Here is an 18215-nt window from a genome sequence, read left to right as displayed (position 1 = left end):
AGCTGCTGAGATGCAAGCACAGTAGAACCCCCCATAAGTGACCACATGTTACAAATAACACCTATTGATGAATTGGTCTTATAGTACAGTGATCATATTGATTGCATAAGTGTATCACAGAATTTTACACCATTGGCCGTAAAGAAAAGAATAAGTTTTTATCACAAAAATGTTGTTTTAGCCCCAGCTTCGATCTAAATCACGTATTTCAGAGATTTACACAGAAACTCTGGTATAAGAGTTCAGAGTAGAGCACAGGATAAAAGTGAGCCGAGCCTTACTGTAATCTTTGTGAGGCAGCATGAACAAATCAACAGCTGGTCAAGAATTTGTTCTATTTATTTTTTATGTCACTCAATGTGGGGTATAAGAGATTAGCCTACTTTATTCTTCAGGTCAATGATATTACAACGATACCAGGTTTATATATTTTTTTCATGCTTTGCTATTATCACACACTAAAAAACAGTTATTTTTGCAAAAGCAAGTTTTTGTATTGTTATTTTTTGAGAGCAATATTTTTTCTATATATATTTTGACAGTCCTGTGAGGTTTTTTGAGGTAAAAGTACACATTTTTTATCCCGATTTTTGAGAAGCAAAATGAATAAAAACCAGCATGTCAGGATTTTTTATTTTTATTTTATTTTTGATGCCCTTCACTGTGTGGTAAAATTGAGTGTCACAATTCCTTAGGGGATTCGTGGCAGATCCGGTTCTGCTGTAATGTAAATGTTGTCTCTTGTTGGCAGCTGATGTTGGTTGGCAACTAGACTTGAGCGAATTTTTTCTGGTCCCCTCTTATTCGACAAACTATAACGCTTACCAAATAAGCTGCAGAGGGAACCTGGATAGAGGGAGCGTGATGGCTGATCAGCTGATCGGCACCGCAGCTGCAGTTCTGGTTCTGCTGTAATGTAAATGTTTTTTCCTTTTGATCAAGCATCAGCTTATGTTAGTTGGTAACCACTTCCACCATTCTTTAAATAGTCACATGACCCATGAACTGATCGTCGTTATAGTTATTCTATGCAGACCAGCTTGGAGTGAGGAGCTCTCTTGTGTCTGTGGTGTAGCCACTGTTTCTGTGGGAGTTTGGATGTTTGGTGCTGTTTCCTCTACTGCTTTGGAGCTTAGCAGCAGAACCTGGGGCTGAGTGTTTGTTCCTTTATTTTTATCTGTCTTGTATTTGTCACTTCGCCTGTGTTTTTACCATATGCAGTGGTGAGGCCAGCGTCCTTGATGGCCAGTTCACTGGCCAGGGTATATTGAGCTGACAATCAGGGACAAGTCACATGATGGCGGCAGGGGGAAGGATGCACATAGTGCATTAGGGGAGCTTAGGTATAGGCACAGACTGATATCAGGAGGTGTCCCATCCCTCGATTCCTACTGTAAGGGCCTTCCTCTCCCTTTTCCATTCCATCGTAGTTGTATGCTGTGTCATCCGCTGGACTTACCCGTGTCCCATCCGATTCCAGTCTGTATAATGAACATCAGTAAATCAGACAGAATTTGATGAAAGAAATTCTGCACAATCAGATTCCTATTTGCAATGCCAGATAGAGCCAGGGTATTCGGTGTGGGACGGTCAGTTCTTCAGGGGATGTCACGGCAGCAATGACTCGGTCCTTGGCTCTGGGCGTGCAATAAAATGCAAGGGAGAAAGTTTATAGGGGATTAAGTCATGACGCTACCCATGGTGCTCGGCAATAGATGGCCGATGATGTGATTCAGGTCCACTGGGGCGGTTGGGTTGGTGATGCAGCAGAGATGTTACAGCTCTCCATGTGTAGAGTGGGCCACAGTCCAGTTATCGGGTTAATTTGATGATGATAACTGTTGTAGTACAGGGCAGGTGATGCAGTAAATAATTCTGAGGACACAGCAGGGTGCAGTCTTCACACTTTACTCACAGTCTTTTGGTTACAATCACCAGCCGGGTGCTTTGTCCTCAGGGTAGGTGGTCCAGCCAGCTCTCAGGTAGTTTGGGTGCACTTTTCCGGGACCCCCTTCTTGTGCACCTTCCCAGGTCATCTCTCTATGCTGGCTTACGCCCTCCTGCCCTGCGCCTCACACACAGTGTCCCAAGCCAGCAGCCTCAAATCTTGTCAAGCGACGACCTCCTGGTCCCCTTGACCCTATGTGGCCACCTTTTTAGTGATTGTGTGTCTATTGTATGTCTATTTGACTGTCGCCCATATTGATACTACAGCCTTTGGTTAGCTAGCTGAGTCCTACAGTCTCTCCACTAGTCTGGGGCCATTCTCCACTGCTGCCTGGTCCCTCCACCCGACTACGGTCGGCGTGGGTTCGGGCACCATGGGTGGATTCTTCACTTCCCTGGTCCCTAGGACACATTCTCTCTCCCTGGAGCCCCTCTCTGACCCCTCTGTCACTCCTCTCTCCTCTGTCCACACTTGCTCCATGTCACTCCCATTTCCATGACCATAACTCTCCACTACCAACTGTCAACTTTCTCTCCCCCTGTCACTCTACCTCCAGGTCTCCTACCCTATCTACTTCCTCCACCCACACCCTCTATCTAGTTCCCCCTCCAGCCTGAGAAAGAGCCCTCCCTAAATTGGGTCTGCCCAGACCCAGATCCCCTGGCCTGGAGTGGTGTGATGTTGGATGCTTGTTTGCAGGCACTGGGTAGTGCCCCCACCTTACTTGAGAGTGGGCTACCACACCTCTGGCTGAGATGCAGTATCTCTGTGGTGACTGGATCCTCAGAGGTGCCACATATTTGTCTGTGAAAAATGCTAATAAAAGTCAAAGGATCCATTAAACTGATCACCAAAAAACATTCGGTATTGATCTGTGCAATGGATCTGATTTTAAAACGATTATTGAATTGGGAGACTAGAAAAGATCATTTTTTATATAAAATAAATAACAAAAAAGGATCAGAAACACATAAAATGAGGCTTTTAAAAAGGATCTAATAAATAGAGATGAGTGAATTTGCTCAGATTCCCTCCAATTTGGCAAGCGCTATAAGCTGCAGAGGGAACCCGGCTTCCTAGATCGCGCCGGCCAATCAGCTGACACATGTATGGAGAGCATGTTTATTGGGCAGAAAGAACCTGTTTGTTGATCCAGGAAGCCAGGTTCTGCAGCTTACTCGTGAATCACTATAAGAGGGAACCCGAGCAAATTCGGTCATTTTTACTAATTAGGACATAAAGACCTGTTACTGACATTTATATGAATGAAAACTGTCACGATATCAAAAAACAAGATTTTGTACAATGCAATAGAGGCGTTACAACACATTCTAATATGTTTGCATAATCATAGAATGGGATAATTAATATCTATAAAATGGTTCCATCTCTAGCTAAATAAGCCCTGCAAAAATAATTGGGCACTTTGGGAGATATAAACATGCATGTTAGATACCCAAGAGGAAAAGGAAAAAAATGCAAATATAATGTGATGTGCCCCATTAGACAAAATGAATTGTATGTATAAATATATATATATATAGTATATCTATGTAATTCCTCCAGTTAGAAGCAATGTGTTCTCAAGATTAATGTAGCACAGCTGGTTCTGATTTGCTATTTTATTTTATTGAAGAAGAGATCAGTTGGAGAAGGAGCAGTACTATACATGAAAGCCTTGAAATGTACATGTTTTAAGAAGTCATAGGTAAATAACATACAGTAATACAGCTATTTGTCAGATTAAGGGCTTTTTTCATGATATTCTGTATATTCTATGTATTTTTCCATCACTTTTGTTATCTTCAAAAAGGCAAAAAATGACCGAATTTATTTGAAAAAAAAAAAGGCAAAAGATGAGGCATAAATGGATTTTTCCTTGAGTCCTTGTGTAACAATTTTAAATAAAAAAAAAGTTTTTAGTTCGGTGGTCTCTAACTTTATTTTTTCATTTGTTTGTTTACATGGATACCAAATATGCAGACGTAAGTTATATTTTTGACTTGTACGGTGCCTTTAAAAAGTATTCCTACCATTTTCCACATTTTTTAGCTTTCACTCGCAAACTTAAATGTATTTTATTAAGATTTTATATGATACGGTACATCAACAAAAAGTTGCAAGTATCTGTGAAGTGTAAAGGAAATGATACATGGTTTTCTCATTATTTTAAATACTGTATATAAATATGAAAATAATGATGAGCATTTGTATTCAGCCCCCAGAGTCAATGCTTTGTAGGATCATCTCTCTCTCTCTGCGATTCCTGCTTAGTCTTTTGGGTTATGTCTCTACCTGGTTTGTACATCCAGAGGCTGAAATCTTTTCCCATTCTTCTTTGCATACTAGCTTTAGCTCAGTGAGAATGGATGGAGAGAATCTGTGAATAGCAATTTTCAAATCTTGTAAAAAAACTGTCCCTCACATAGTAACTAGGGATAAGCGGACCTGCTTGGTTTCTGGTACCCAACCCAAACTTTCTTCCAAGTTGGGTTCAGGTACTTGAACCAGAACCCAAACCCCAAATAACGAGGACCCCAAATTTTGAGCTAGGAAATAAATCTCTCTCTGTGTTTCTCTGCAACTCACTTCCCCCGTAACTCTGAACATTGCAATGGACTCCTGGGGAAAGTCTGTGTTCAGCGTTTGGCACCATATACAAGCTGTCAGTTGCGAACGCCGAACTTTTAACTTTCGGTTCGCTCATCTATAATAGTAACTAATCAGAGCTCATCTTTCCTTTCTAAAATTGCTGTAGTAAAATCAAAGCTATACTGCAATTGGTTTCATTTTTTCTTTTAGCCATTATTGATAAATCTGCCATTATGTTTATTCTTGGAGTTGCTGCAATTTTGGGAACCTGTTGGAAAAAAAAAGTTGCAACAGTTTATTTCTGCAACTTCTCCAACTGTGGCTTCCCCTACCTCTGAATCCCTATCTGTGTTATTGCTGAGTCACATCAGAAAATATGCATAAACTTGCTCTGTTACTTTAATATGTAAACTAACATTAATATCTATATGCCATAAATGTTTAATATAACAATATGAAGAATATATTTATTATTTTTTATGTGTTATGTAGCTATTTTATGTAACTATTACATAAAACATGTATATTAGCATTAATAGCTATAGCAATAGTTAATTGAAATACATGAAACTGTCACATTGGGGTTGGGAAAGTCATCAGCCAGTTCGGTCCTTGTATTCTGACTGCACTCTTTCATTTAAATGCTATTAAACCCTAAAAAGAGCATAACCCTACTCTTGATCTTAACCAGGGGTGTCAAACTACATTCCTTGAGGGCTGCAAACAGGTCATGTTTTCAGGATTTCCTTGTACTGCACAGGTGATAATTTAATCACCTACACAAATAATGAGTTGGTGATTAAATTATCACCTGTGCAGTACAAGGAAATTCTGAAAAAATGACCTGTTTGCAGCCCTCAAGGAATGCAGTTTGACACCCCTGATCTTAACCTTAACAAAAAAATTTTTTTAGCTATGGTTAGGAAAACACTGAAAAAAGTGGCAAATTTATTATAATGTGTGTTTTTTAATAACGGAAATTGTCTCTTCAGAGAGGAAAAAGACTAGAACTCTAGTGCCACCTATGGGAAGAAGCAATCCTAAACGTCAATATTGACCCTTTGTCACATGACATAGGATCTGGTTTGGCTGGGTGAGAGGTGTCTGACCCGAATCCAAGAGGCAGCGTTTCTCCTTGCTGAGAGTGACATTTCAAGCCGGATATGCTAAGTGAGGAGACCTTTAAGCCACATTGATCCTCTTCGAACTATGCAAATTGTCTCTTCAGAGAGGAAGTCTAGAACTCTAGTGCCACCTATAGTAAATAGCAATCCTAAAAGTCAATATCGACCCTTTAATGAACCTTGTCACATGACTTATAATAAAAGGCGGACCCAAAATCTCAATTTGCAGACACTGTGTTTTGGTGTGCTGCCCCTCGTCAGTGAAACGCGTGATATCTGGTTTGGCTGGGTGAGAGGCGTCTGCAAATTGTCTCTTAAGGGAGGAAAAGGACTGTATTGTATATCTGCAATATTTGATGTGCTGCAATCTTGTATGTTTTACATAAGAATACACTTTGCTGAATATTAGAATCATGTAGTGTTAATGTGCTCTGATTCATTCTTGTTACAAGATTTACTTCTGTCGCCAGGTTATGTCAACCTCCAGATGGACTCTGTTTGTTTGTAATGGAAAATGGAAAATTGCTTTTAGTAATGGAAAATGGCTTATAGTATGTTAGGTCTCGAGTTCCCGCTTCTGCACAGGGGGAATCTCGGGCCATCTCCGCTGCGGTCTCCCATTCTTATCCAGCTGCAGTGGAGTCTGCTCAGCAGGGACGTCGGTCCCAGCGTCTTGCTCAGTCTCACTCTGTACAGAGAGTTACTGCTGCTTCTTCAGCTTCTGCCATTAAAGCCTGTGCTGGTCAGCAGCGAGCGGACTTCTCTGGGACTAAGTCCTTGTCTGCACACACTGAGCATGCCCAGGGCAAGATCTCCCATTGGAGATCGAGGGTCATGTGCTCAGGCTCTGCAGCACATTCCATTGGTCCTCTTGGCAGGTCTTGGAAGGGTAAAGTTTCTGTGGCCATTTCCTGTGCTGCAACTATATAAACTGCGCATGACCGCACGGCCATGCGCTAGTGTACATTTGCTTACGTGTTTTTGTTGTGAGTGCAAGTCGTCCTTGGATACCCCTTCCCTATTGAATGTCTGTTTGCGGAAGGTGTATGGTTGCTATCTAGCGCCCGACTTATCCTACAGCACTAATCACACTTTACAGCGTCCAGTTGCTGTGACCGCCAGTACGGCGCCGTGCACTTCCTCTGTGCTTTCTTTACCCAAGCCTGGGTGGTTAGTGGCATTCGTCAGTGCGGCACCGCATGCACTCTTGTGCCCTAATATTGTTATTCTGCTTCCTTACACACCCAGTTGCGGTGTTGTGCCAGCAAGGGTCTAATCGGACTTCAATCCTAGTTGGGGTTGAGTTCGCTGACTACTTGCTCGCCTTCTATGTGCGGTACCGCGATCCTGTGACGCAACAGGATCGCTTCCTTCACGCTGGGTGAAGTTTAACCCACGTGTGTATACTTATGAGTACCGCCATATAGTCCGTCATTACTTAGCAGCAGGTTCCATCTCTGCACGGTGGACCCCGGGCTGCGAACGCACCATACACTATCTGTCTTATTATTTGGTGCGTTCCGCTAGCCCTAACATTACACTATCGCCAGGGTCTGGCTAGTAATGACGGACAAACAGCAATCCTTGCGGTATATCCAGCAGCTGGAGGGTAGGTTGGCGGCTCTTGAGAGCGGAACCTCAGCTGTGGATGTTACCGCAGTTACTGTACAGGCTGCTAGCGTGGCTGCAGCAACCCTGTCCATTGCCACCCCTGCTCCGACATTTTCTCGCCTCCCGCTGCCAGAAAAATTTTCTGGTGATAGCAAGTTTTGTAGGGGATTTGTGAGTCAGTGCTCTATTCACCTCGAGCTCCTGGCTGCACGTTTTCCCACAGAGCGGGCTAAGGTGGGATTTATAGTGTCTCTCTTGTCGGACAGGGCGTTGGAATGGGCTACGCCGCTGTGGGAGCGTGGTGATCATGTGGTGCAGAGTGCTCCGCTGTTTCTGAGCACTCTGAAACAGGTCTTTTTAGGACCTCAAGTCACCCATGATACTGCGCTCCAACTGCTGGCATTAACTCAGGGTGAGTCCTTGGTCAGTCATTTTGCCGTCCAATTCCGCACTTTAGCTTCTGAGCTGGATTGGTCGGATAAAGCTCTTATCCCCATATTTTGGAGGGGCCTGGCTGACCACGTTAAGGACGCTCTGGCCACTAGGGAGATTCCTGCCACACTGGAGGAGTTAATAACTGTCTCCACTCGAATTGACCTCCGTTTTAACGAGTGGAGGTTAGACCGAGCCCAGTGTAGGCAGAGGTTTCGGCTGGCTCCTACCTTCGCCAAACCTCTGGAATCTCCGGTCCTGGTTCCTGAGTCACATGAGGCCAGGGAAGTGTGACAAGCGGGATCTAAGTCTCGGACCGCTTGTGCACTCAAGGTCTGTCATGTTTGCCAGCAGTCAGGACATCTAGCCACCAGATGTTCTCAGCGGTCGAGGAAACGTCAGCGTCTAGTGGTAGTAGGTGGAGGTACACTAGACACGGCGACGTTTGCCTCTAAATTGTCCTTTAAGGGGACAATTACTATAGGCTCATTCTCCCACTCGGTAGAGCTCTGCGTGGATTCTGGGGCGGAGGGCAATTTTATGTCTTCTGCCTTCGCCCAACGTCACGCAATACCCCTGGTTATGCTAGCTCAACCAGTAACGGTACGAGTGGTGAATGGGTCGACACTGCCCTCACAGATAACACACCAGACCATCCCTTTTACTCTGTCCATGTCGCCATCTCATCAGGAGATTATATCTCTGCTCGTCATACCAGAGGGAATTGATGAGGTCCTGTTGGGAATACCTTGGCTACTGTACCACTCTCCTCATATCGAGTGGTCCTCTGGCAGAATCCTGGGATGGGGTGAATCTTGTGGGGGTAGGTGTCAGAGGGAGTGCGTTCAGGTTGCTACTACAGAGGTACCCGCAGATCTTTCCTCTCTCCCCAAGCAGTATTGGTCTTATGCAGACGTGTTCTCCAAAAAGGCGGCGGAGATCCTTCCACCCCATCGCCCCTATGACTGTCCAATTGATCTCTTGCCTGGTGCTGAGCCTCCCCGGGGTCGAGTCTATCCGCTATCTCTCCCGGAGACGGAGGCAATGTCACAGTACATCCAGGAAAATCTGGCAAGAGGATTCATTAGGAATTCAGTGTCACCTGCTGGGGCAGGGTTCTTCTTCGTGCAGAAGAAGAATGGGGAATTGCGTCCATGCATAGACTACAGGGGTCTTAACGCTATCACCGTTAAAAATAAGTATCCTTTGCGCTTGATATCTGAGCTCTTCGATAGGCTTCGGGGAGCAATCGTATTTACTAAACTAGATCTGCGGGGTGCTTACAACCTGATTCGCATCCGTGAGGGGGACGAATGGAAGACGGCTTTTAACACCAGGGATGGGTACTATGAATATTTGGTGATGCCCTTCGGGCTCTGTAATGCCCCAGCCGTTTTCCAAGACTTTGTGAACGATATCTTCCGGGATATACTTTCCACCTCGGTCGTAGTCTATCTGGATGATATTCTCATCTACTCTCCAGATATTGACTCCCACCGGAGAGATGTTTGCAAAGTCTTCGACCTCCTACAGGCAAACTCCCTCTATGCCAAGTTGGAGAAGTGTATGTTTGAGCAGGAGTCCCTACCTTTCCTAGGCTACATCATCTCTGCCCAGGGATTGGCTATGGATCCTGCCAAACTACAGGCTGTGATGGACTGGCAGGAACCCCATTCTCTTAAAGCGGTGCAGCGCTTTATGGGGTTCATTAATTATTATCGCCAGTTCATTCCGCACTTCTCAACTTTGGTAGCTCCCTTGGTTGCCCTCACCAAGAAGGGGGCGAATCCCAAATTGTGGTCTGAGGAGGTCTCCAAGGCCTTTAATTCTATAAAGTCACACTTCGCTAGCGCTCCCATCCTACATCACCCCGATGTTGATAAGCCATTTATCATGGAGGTGGATGCCTCTTCTGTTGGTGCTGGAGCAGTCCTCTTCCAAAAGGATGCTCAAGGTCGGAAGCATCCTTGCTTCTTTTTCTCCAAGACCTTCTCACCAGCAGAGAGGAATTATTCCATCGGGGACAGGGAGTTGCTAGCCATGAAGTTGGCTTTCTCGGAGTGGAGACATCTCTTGGAGGGAGCACGTTTTCCCTTCCAAGTCTTCACAGACCATAAAAATTTGGTGTATCTGCAGACAGCCCAGCGGTTGAATTCTCGCCAGGCCAGATGGTCCTTATTCTTCTCCCGGTTTCATTTCACCCTCCATTTTCTTTCTGGGGAGAAGAACATTCGGGCCGACGCTCTCTCTCGCTCCGTTGTGTCATCTGCGGAGGAGGAGGAGCCTCGGCTTATTGTCCCCACCGAGAGCTTGAGAACTGTGGCTCCGGTTTCGCTAGAGTCTGTGCCCCCGGGCAAGACTTTTGTTCCATCCAATTTGCGACCGGAGGTTCTCTCTTGGGCACACTCGTCCAGGGTGGGTGGACATTTTGGTACCAAAAGGACATCTGAGTTACTGGTGAGGACGTACTGGTGGCCGCATATGGCTCGTGATGTCGCAGAGTATGTTCTGGCGTGTGTCTCTTGCGCCAAGAACAAGACTCCTCGGCAGCGGCCAGCTGGTTTGCTTTTTCCTCTGCCGGTGGCGGACAGGCCCTGGGAGATGGTCGGGATGGACTTTGTGGTGGGCTTACCCAAGTCTCGTAACTGCACCATTATCTGGGTGATCACCGACCAATTTTCCAAAATGGTGGACTTGGTGCCTCTTCCACGGCTACCTTCTGCACGGGCGTTGGCTGTCTTGTTCGTCAAGCATATCTTTCGCCTACACGGTATGCCAGACAAAATTGTTAGTGACCGGGGTCCCCAGTTTGCGTCTCGATTCTGTAGAGAGCTTTGTCGTCTACTCAGTATTGAGTTGAATCTCTCTTCGGCATATCACCCCGAGACGAATGGGTTGGTAGAGAGGGCCAACCAGACCTTGGTCACATATTTACGACATTTTGTTTCTGCCAGGCAGGATGACTGGGCATCCTTGCTACCGTGGGCAGAGTTTGCACTTAACAATGCCGTAGCCGACTCCACCGGTCAGACTCCATTCCTCCTAAATTACGGCCAGCATCCGCGTGTTCCTGTGCCCATGCCTGTGTCTTCTGCTGACTCCAGGGTGGCAGACTGGGCTGTGGAGGCACGGGACATTTGGGACCGCACGCAGGATGCCATTCGGGCCTCCAAGGAGAGAATGAGGTCCTCCGCCGATGTTCATCGGCGCCCCGCTCCGACCTTTGCTCCTGGCGACTTGGTGTGGCTCTCCGCCCGTAACATCAGGCTGTGAGTTGAGTCCACTAAGTTTGCTCCTCGCTACTTGGGTCCCTTCAAGGTTCTCGAACAGGTTAATCCTGTGGTCTACCGTTTGGCTCTTCCTCCACGCTTGGGTATCACCGACACCTTTCCTGTGTCCCTCTTGAAGCCCGTATACATGTCCCGGTTTTCCGAGTCATCTGCCGGGACATCGGGTTCGTCTACGGAAGATTACGAGGTGAACGCTATTTTGGGGTGCAAGGTGGTACGCGGCAAAAAGTTCTATCTGGTGGATTGGAAGGGTTATGGCCCAGAGGACAGGTCATGGGAGCCTGCTGAAAACATTCGGGCCCCACAGCTCATTGCTGCCTTCGAGCGTAGCGAGGCCCAAGGAGGGGGGGGCCCTAGGAGGGGGTGTAATGTTAGGTCTCGAGTTCCCGCTTCTGCACAGGGGGAATCTCGGGCCATCTCCGCTGCGGTCTCCCATTCTTATCCAGCCGCAGTGGAGTCTGCTCAGCAGGGACGTCGGTCCCAGCATCTTGCTCAGTCTCACTCTGTACAGAGAGTTACTGCTGCTTCTTCAGCTTCTGCCATTAAAGCCTGTGCTGGTCAGCAGCGAGCGGACTTCTCTGGGACTAAGTCCTTGTCTGCACACACTGAGTATGCCCAGGGCAAGATCTCCCGTTGGAGATCGAGGGTCATGTGCTCAGGCTCTGCAGCACATTCCATTGGTCCTCTTGGCAGGTCTTGGAAGGGCAAAGTTTCTGTGGCCACTTCCTGTGCTGCAACTATATAAACTGCGCATGACCGCACGGCCATGCGCTAGTGTACATTTGCTTACGTGTGTTTGTTGTGAGTGCAAGCCGTCCTTGGATACCCCTTCCCTATTGAATGTCTGTTCGCGGAAGGTGTATGGTTGCTATCTAGCGCCCGACTTATCCTACAGCACTAATCACACGTTACAGCGTCCAGTTGCTGTGACCGCCAGTACGGCGCCGTGCACTTCCTCTGTGCTTTCCTTACCCAAGCCTGGGTGGTTAGTGGCGTTCGTCAGTGCGGCACCGCATGCACTCTTGTGCCCTAATATTGTTATTCTGCTTCCTTACACACCCAGTTGCGGTGTTGTGCCAGCAAGGGTCTAATCGGACTTCAATCCTAGTTGGGGTTGAGTTCGCTGACTACTTGCTCGCCTTCTATGTGCGGTACCGCGATCCTGTGACGCAACAGGATCGCTTCCTTCACGCTGGGTGAAGTTTAACCCACGTGTGTATACTTATGAGTACCGCCATATAGTCCGTCATTACTTAGCAGCAGGTTCCATCTCTGCACGGTGGACCCCGGGCTGCGAACGCACCATACACTATCTGTCCTATTATTTGGTGCGTTCCGCTAGCCCTAACATAGTATCTTTTTAGTATCCCTTATAAAGATAAAGGATCAATATGATGCGTGAGAGACTGATGTCAGCTCGACCTACAATAATTATATATGAAAAACAAATGAGGTAATGTGCTGAAATCACCTAAATTTCCCTATAAAAACTGGGCTTCTTGACCAATAAAATCAGAATTTATTTGCGACACAACTGCTCTGCTCTGTCTTGTGTGTTTTCTCCGTGAATGTAAACTATCTTTACGAGATACAATTTGGCCACAGACAATTAAAGGGAACCTGTCACCCCGTTTTTCAGTAGGAGATAAAAATACCGTTAAATAGGGCCTGAGCTGTGCTTTACAATAGGGTATTTTTTGTCCCCTGATTCCCTACCTATGCTGCCGAAATACCTTACAAAAGTGTCCTTTTTCGCCTGTCAATCAGGCTGGTCAGGTCAGATGGGCGTGGTCACAGCGCTGTTTCTCCCCCACATCTTGCTTAAGTTCCCGTTGGTGGCGTAGTGCTTCTCGCATGCGCAAGTGCCAAATGCACTGCGCAGCTGTAGAAAAAGAGCGCGCTCGCCGCTATTCAGCGGTTTCTCAGTGGGCACGGCCATCTTCCTGAGGCCGCGCGTGCGCAGATGGAGTCTCCTGCTTCCCGGGGCTTCAGGAAAATGGCCGCGGGATGCCGCGCGTGCGCAGATGGACATCGCGGCGGCCATTTTCCTGAAGCCGAGATTCGAACTTAAGCAAGATGTGGGGGAGAAACAGCGCTGTGACCACGCCCATCTGACCTAACCAGCCTGATTGACAGGCGAAAAAGGACACTTTTGTAAGGTATTTCGGCAGCATTGGTAGGGAATCAGGGGACAAAAAATACCCTATTGTAAAGCACAGCTCAGGCCCTATTTAACGGTATTTTTATCTCCTACTGAAAAAACGGGGTGACAGGTTCCCTTTAAGAGGGGTCACACCCTAGTGTGACAGAATCCACAGCTGTTCATCTGTGATTACTTACAGAGTCAGTATTGGTTTGGTGTCTTCTTCAGGGGGCATGTCAATATGCATAGAGGGTAAGTATATATATCCTGTCATCCAATCGGAAAAACAAAAGGTGCCCAACAAATGTGTATCTAATGAGGATTAAACACAAAACCAACACTGACTCTGTAGGTAATCACATATGTACAACTAAAATATGAATAAGGTTTAAAGCTGATTTAAGGCAGGTATTTTTCATCAGTATTCCATCCATTGTATTCTAGAGCTAATGTTGCTGTGTAAGCCTATTCACCTGGGTGTAGAAGCAGGTGGAACTGGATACAGCTGAATTCTACCGTCATCAAAACATTAATTTGATTGCATCAATATGTCATCAGTATTTTAGCCATATAGCATCCCTTGTAGCACATATATCACATGGGGATATACAAATCACATAGTAATGCAATATCTTCAGTAAAATATAGTGCATATTTTGGAATTGTTTCATGCTGACTTTTATCGATGTGCTTGAGTCAAATAGACCTTAATTTTGAATAAATATATACATCAGTGTGACAATCTTAAAGGGAATCTGTCAGCAGATTTTTATTATGTAATCTGAGGACAGCATGAGGTAGCAGCTGAGACACTGAATTCAGTGATGAGTCATTTATTAAGCTGTGTGCTGTTGTTTACTTATAATGAAGGTTTTATCTCTAGCAGACTATCTTTGCCCTGGCCACAGCACATGTAATCCCTAGTCCAACGACGGCGATTCCTCTGATAAGTAGCTCACTGTCAATAGACAATGTACATAGGAAGCTGTGCTGTGGGTGGGGCAGCTTTCTGAGTTCTGCTTCATGCTATATGAAAAGACTCTGCTTATGTCACAACTGCTTCAGCTAGTAATCTTAGTGATACATTGGATTCAGAATCTCTTTTCCTACATTATGCTGCTCTCACATAAGGTAGCAAAAACATGGTGATAAATTCCCTTTAAAATTTACTTATTGGTGAAAAAAGTATTAAAGCTCTTAACCACCCCAAAAGAATATATAAGATTTTAAATTCTGGGCCTCAAATATGAAAACGGATGTGGAAGAAATATGGCATCTTAATCTTTTATGAAGCTTTTCTTTTCTTCTTGATTTGCTTTTTTTATGCAGCTTTTGATTTCAGGTTGCAGGCTTTCATTAAGAACCAAACTGATGAACCTAATTGAAAGCGTGAAAAAGTCCTTTATGATTTGTTTTTAACAAGTAGATTGTTGATCCATGGATCTACCTATAAGGCAAGGAGAAGAGATTTATCAATGATAAAGAAAATTGTCTATGATTTTTGCCCTCCACTGGATTTAATCGAGTTAGTAAGTATAAATATTTTAACTTGATAAACTTCCATCTCTTTTTTAACTTTGAACTAAATAGGAGAAAAAATAAATATGTTCCCACTCTGGTAGGTGTTTCAGATATATTGTGACATAGGCCGTGCTATGCTATTTCAATAACACCCATGGTGAAACTACTCTGAATTCAGGACTCCTTTCCAGTATCGCTCCTGTTCACTATTTACTATGAAGCCAATTTATTGATGATTATTGTTTATTGTTGATCTCCAAATTTGTTTGTTCACCAAATTTCTCATTTTGGCCTGGATACACTATGTACCAGAGTTTCTGGTAGCTAATGAACTAATTCTTGCCCAAGTGAGCGGCAACTGATATTTTTCATGGGGGGCATGGATTTCTTCTCCCTTTATGATTTTGACCAAACAAAAGACGACAGCAGTAGAAGAATGAACCATCTCATCCATGCTCCACCCATATTGATGGAGCTCGTCGAGACTTACGAGTAAATAATAATTGTCACAATATTTTTGCACACCTTTTGAATTGCATAAAAATATTATGACTTACTAAGGTGTAGTGCAGGAAAGATATATATCTTGGTACCGTGTTAGCCAGTAGATAGAACAATATTTAGAATTGAGAGTCCTCAGTGGTTGATACCTTTTAATGGCTAACGGATATACCTGTGGCAATACATTTCTGTCTCCCAAATCATAACATTATGGATATGAAATTACTTGTACTAAAAGGTAACTTCAAATCGTAGAAAGATAGGAGAGTCTGGGAATATAAACTGATGACGACCTTTGACAGTCTCACTGCAGGAATGAATGTGTCACACGGATTTATGTCTATTTACATCAACTAAGGAATTTGCCCCTCAGACCATGTGGGGTCATCACAACAGAGACCCTAATCACAGGACAATAAAACAATCCTTATCTAAGAATTGGCCCAATATTTATGGACGTAACTGTTTATCACCCATGGTAAATCTGCTTCATGTCACCTTTCTTATCCATGGTTTTTTTCCCTTTTTTTTTTCTATACTATGTGTGCATAAATATGTGATTCTTCAGAATTTGTTTTAGTCTTTGCCTGATGAAGAGACGTATGTAGTCTCGAAAGCTTGCAATTTGTTATCATGATTTCAGTTAGCCATTAAAAGGTATCAACCACTGAGGACTCTAAAGTGTAGTGATGAGTCAGTATACTCGTTACTCGAGTTTCTCCGGGCATGCTCTGGTGGTCCCCGAGTATTTGGGTGTGCTCAGAGATTTAGTTTATGTTGACGCAGCTGCATGATTTGAGGCTGCTAGACAGCTTGAATACATATACTAAATCTCCAAGCATGCCGAAATACTCGGAGACAACCCGAGCATGCTCAGGAAATCTCGAGTAACGAGTATACTCCCTCATCTCTACTAAAGTTTTTTATGCCAGAATTCTGGTGAAATCTACTTAAATGTGTTGTCTGTATATTCTCTTTTGCTTTCTCCCCTGCCCAGGAGCTGTGGTATGATCAGACCATGTTCCATGCGTGGTCAGACACGGCCATTACACAGCACACAGCAGGGGCACATAAATAAGATTATCTCAGCACAGGGACATTTTTGTTAAACAAATCCAATTGTGGAGTTTATTTTTATTCCAAGATCGTTTGATTAAAATGTACTTTTGTTAATGGCACAACCTCTTTAATAAATTGTGACCAATACTCTAAGAATATGCTTGGTCTTGCCCACAATAATCTGCCCTATAATAGAGCAATAGACATTTATCTAGCACAAATATTTTTTTTTATAAGTAAGGCTTTATTTTTGTTCTCTTTAACACCCACCATATTGACCAAAATACTGGGTCTAAAACTAGTTGCTGGAGAATCGGCATACATTTTTTGACAGGTTTGTTAAAATTGATACTCTTTTTTTATGTTCAGCAGTTCACAATGAAGGATGGTGGCGCACAATGAAAGCCTAATGTTGGAATTCATGATTTTGGGTTTTCCTGGGTCTTCTGGTCTACAGTACCTCTTCTTTACGCTACTCCTGGCCTCTTATTTGTTAACTCTTTTGAGCAACATAATGATCATCCTAATTACCTGGAAAGAAGCATGTCTTCAAACACCCATGTATTTTTTTCTCCGTAGTTTCTCATTTCTTGAAGTCTGTTACATAACTGTAACAGTCCCCAAAATTTTAGCAACAATCACTGTACAAGGTCGCTTCATTTCATTTATTGGCTGCATGACTCAGTTATTTTTTTTCTTCTTCTTGAGTTCTACAGAATGTTTTCTACTTGGTGTTATGGCCTTTGACCGTTATTTGGCAATTTGTCATCCTCTACAATATCCATCACTTATGACCACATCCATCTGTCGTAATCTAACCATAGCTTCTTGGATTGTCGGTTTTACAACTACTTTTCCTCCAATTTTACTGATCTCGCAGCTTACATTTTGCAGTAATATTGTTAACCATTTCTTTTGTGATGCACCTCCATTACTAAAGATTTCTTGCGTAGATACTTTTTTAAATGATCTTTTTGATTTTATATGTGCTTCTATAGTAATTGTAACATCGTTTGCTGTAACGCTTTTTTCTTATGTTTATATTATTATAACCGTTTTAAAAATCCCTACAACTAAAGGAAAAAGAAAAGCCTTTTCCACGTGTGGGTCTCATTTAACTGTTGTTCTTATCTATTATGGTAGTGTTATTTTTATGTATGTAAGACCAAAAGTGGGATTCACTTTTACGCTTAATCGAGTGGTGTCAGTCTTTTATGTTGTGGTTACACCGATTCTAAATCCCATTATATACTGTTTAAGGAACAAAGAAGTTAAAGAGTCAGTAAAAAAACATTTAGCTTCAGTCATCTTATTTTATTAATCCTAATAGTGTTACATGTACGATCACAATTTGTAGTAGAAAATAAGTTGTTCAAATATTCCTTTAAAGGAGATGTCCAGTCTAAACTGATAAGTCAAGAAAACTTTAACTTAAAAATAATATCTTTTCAAACCCACTTACCCACTTGTTGTTTCAGGTGATCTTTCTGAAAAAATTGTAATTTGCGTATTTAAGGAATAACCTTATATCTGGCCATTATACGACTTGTATCCAGCCTGTTTGTACCTGTCTCCACCAAAAGCTCTAGCAATAGTTTTCAGTTGTCCCTGAGCTAGTGGGTGGGGATGTCTTCCATACATTCAAAAATTTTATGTCGACATGATGGAAATTTGCATCCCTATTTCTCTGCAGCACATGTGCAGAAAATGCAAGAACACCAGCAGCATGTAGGACATTATACTGTAGTACTGTGCAATGTACCTGTGACTCCAGTACTTAAGTGTGATAAAACACCTATTAGAATGTTTCAAAACCCTCAGTGTGCATCTCATTTTTTACAATTATTAAGCGGCAAAAACCACCTCTCAATAATTGAATTTAGGTGTATAAAGTCATATACTGTACATAACCATGCAGTCATTTCTTAAAAGCAGTGTTTCCCAACTCCAGTCGACAAGAGCCACCAGCAGGTCATGTTTTCAGGATTTCCTTA

The 18215-nt window shown here is 43.7% G+C and overlaps 1 protein-coding gene across 1 annotated transcript; it reads left to right on the top strand.

Moving 5' to 3' along the window:
• Positions 1-16606: 16606 nt before the first annotated feature.
• On the top strand, positions 16607-17542 carry LOC138663708 (olfactory receptor 6B9-like). The gene has a single exon (XM_069750053.1). It carries the CDS (start codon positions 16607-16609, stop codon positions 17540-17542), a length of 936 nt encoding a protein of 311 aa, XP_069606154.1.
• Positions 17543-18215: the final 673 nt, after the last annotated feature.

This window comes from Ranitomeya imitator, chromosome 1 (genome assembly GCF_032444005.1).
Source record: "Ranitomeya imitator isolate aRanImi1 chromosome 1, aRanImi1.pri, whole genome shotgun sequence".
In the NCBI taxonomy this organism is placed as follows: domain Eukaryota; kingdom Metazoa; phylum Chordata; class Amphibia; order Anura; family Dendrobatidae; genus Ranitomeya; species Ranitomeya imitator.
This window is presented reverse-complemented; position numbering and strand designations above follow the sequence as displayed.

Bases quoted from the DNA above. Each gene is read 5' to 3' on its own strand.
- LOC138663708 (XM_069750053.1), top strand. From the start codon at position 16,607: ATGGTGGCGCACAATGAAAGCCTAATGTTGGAATTCATGATTTTGGGT.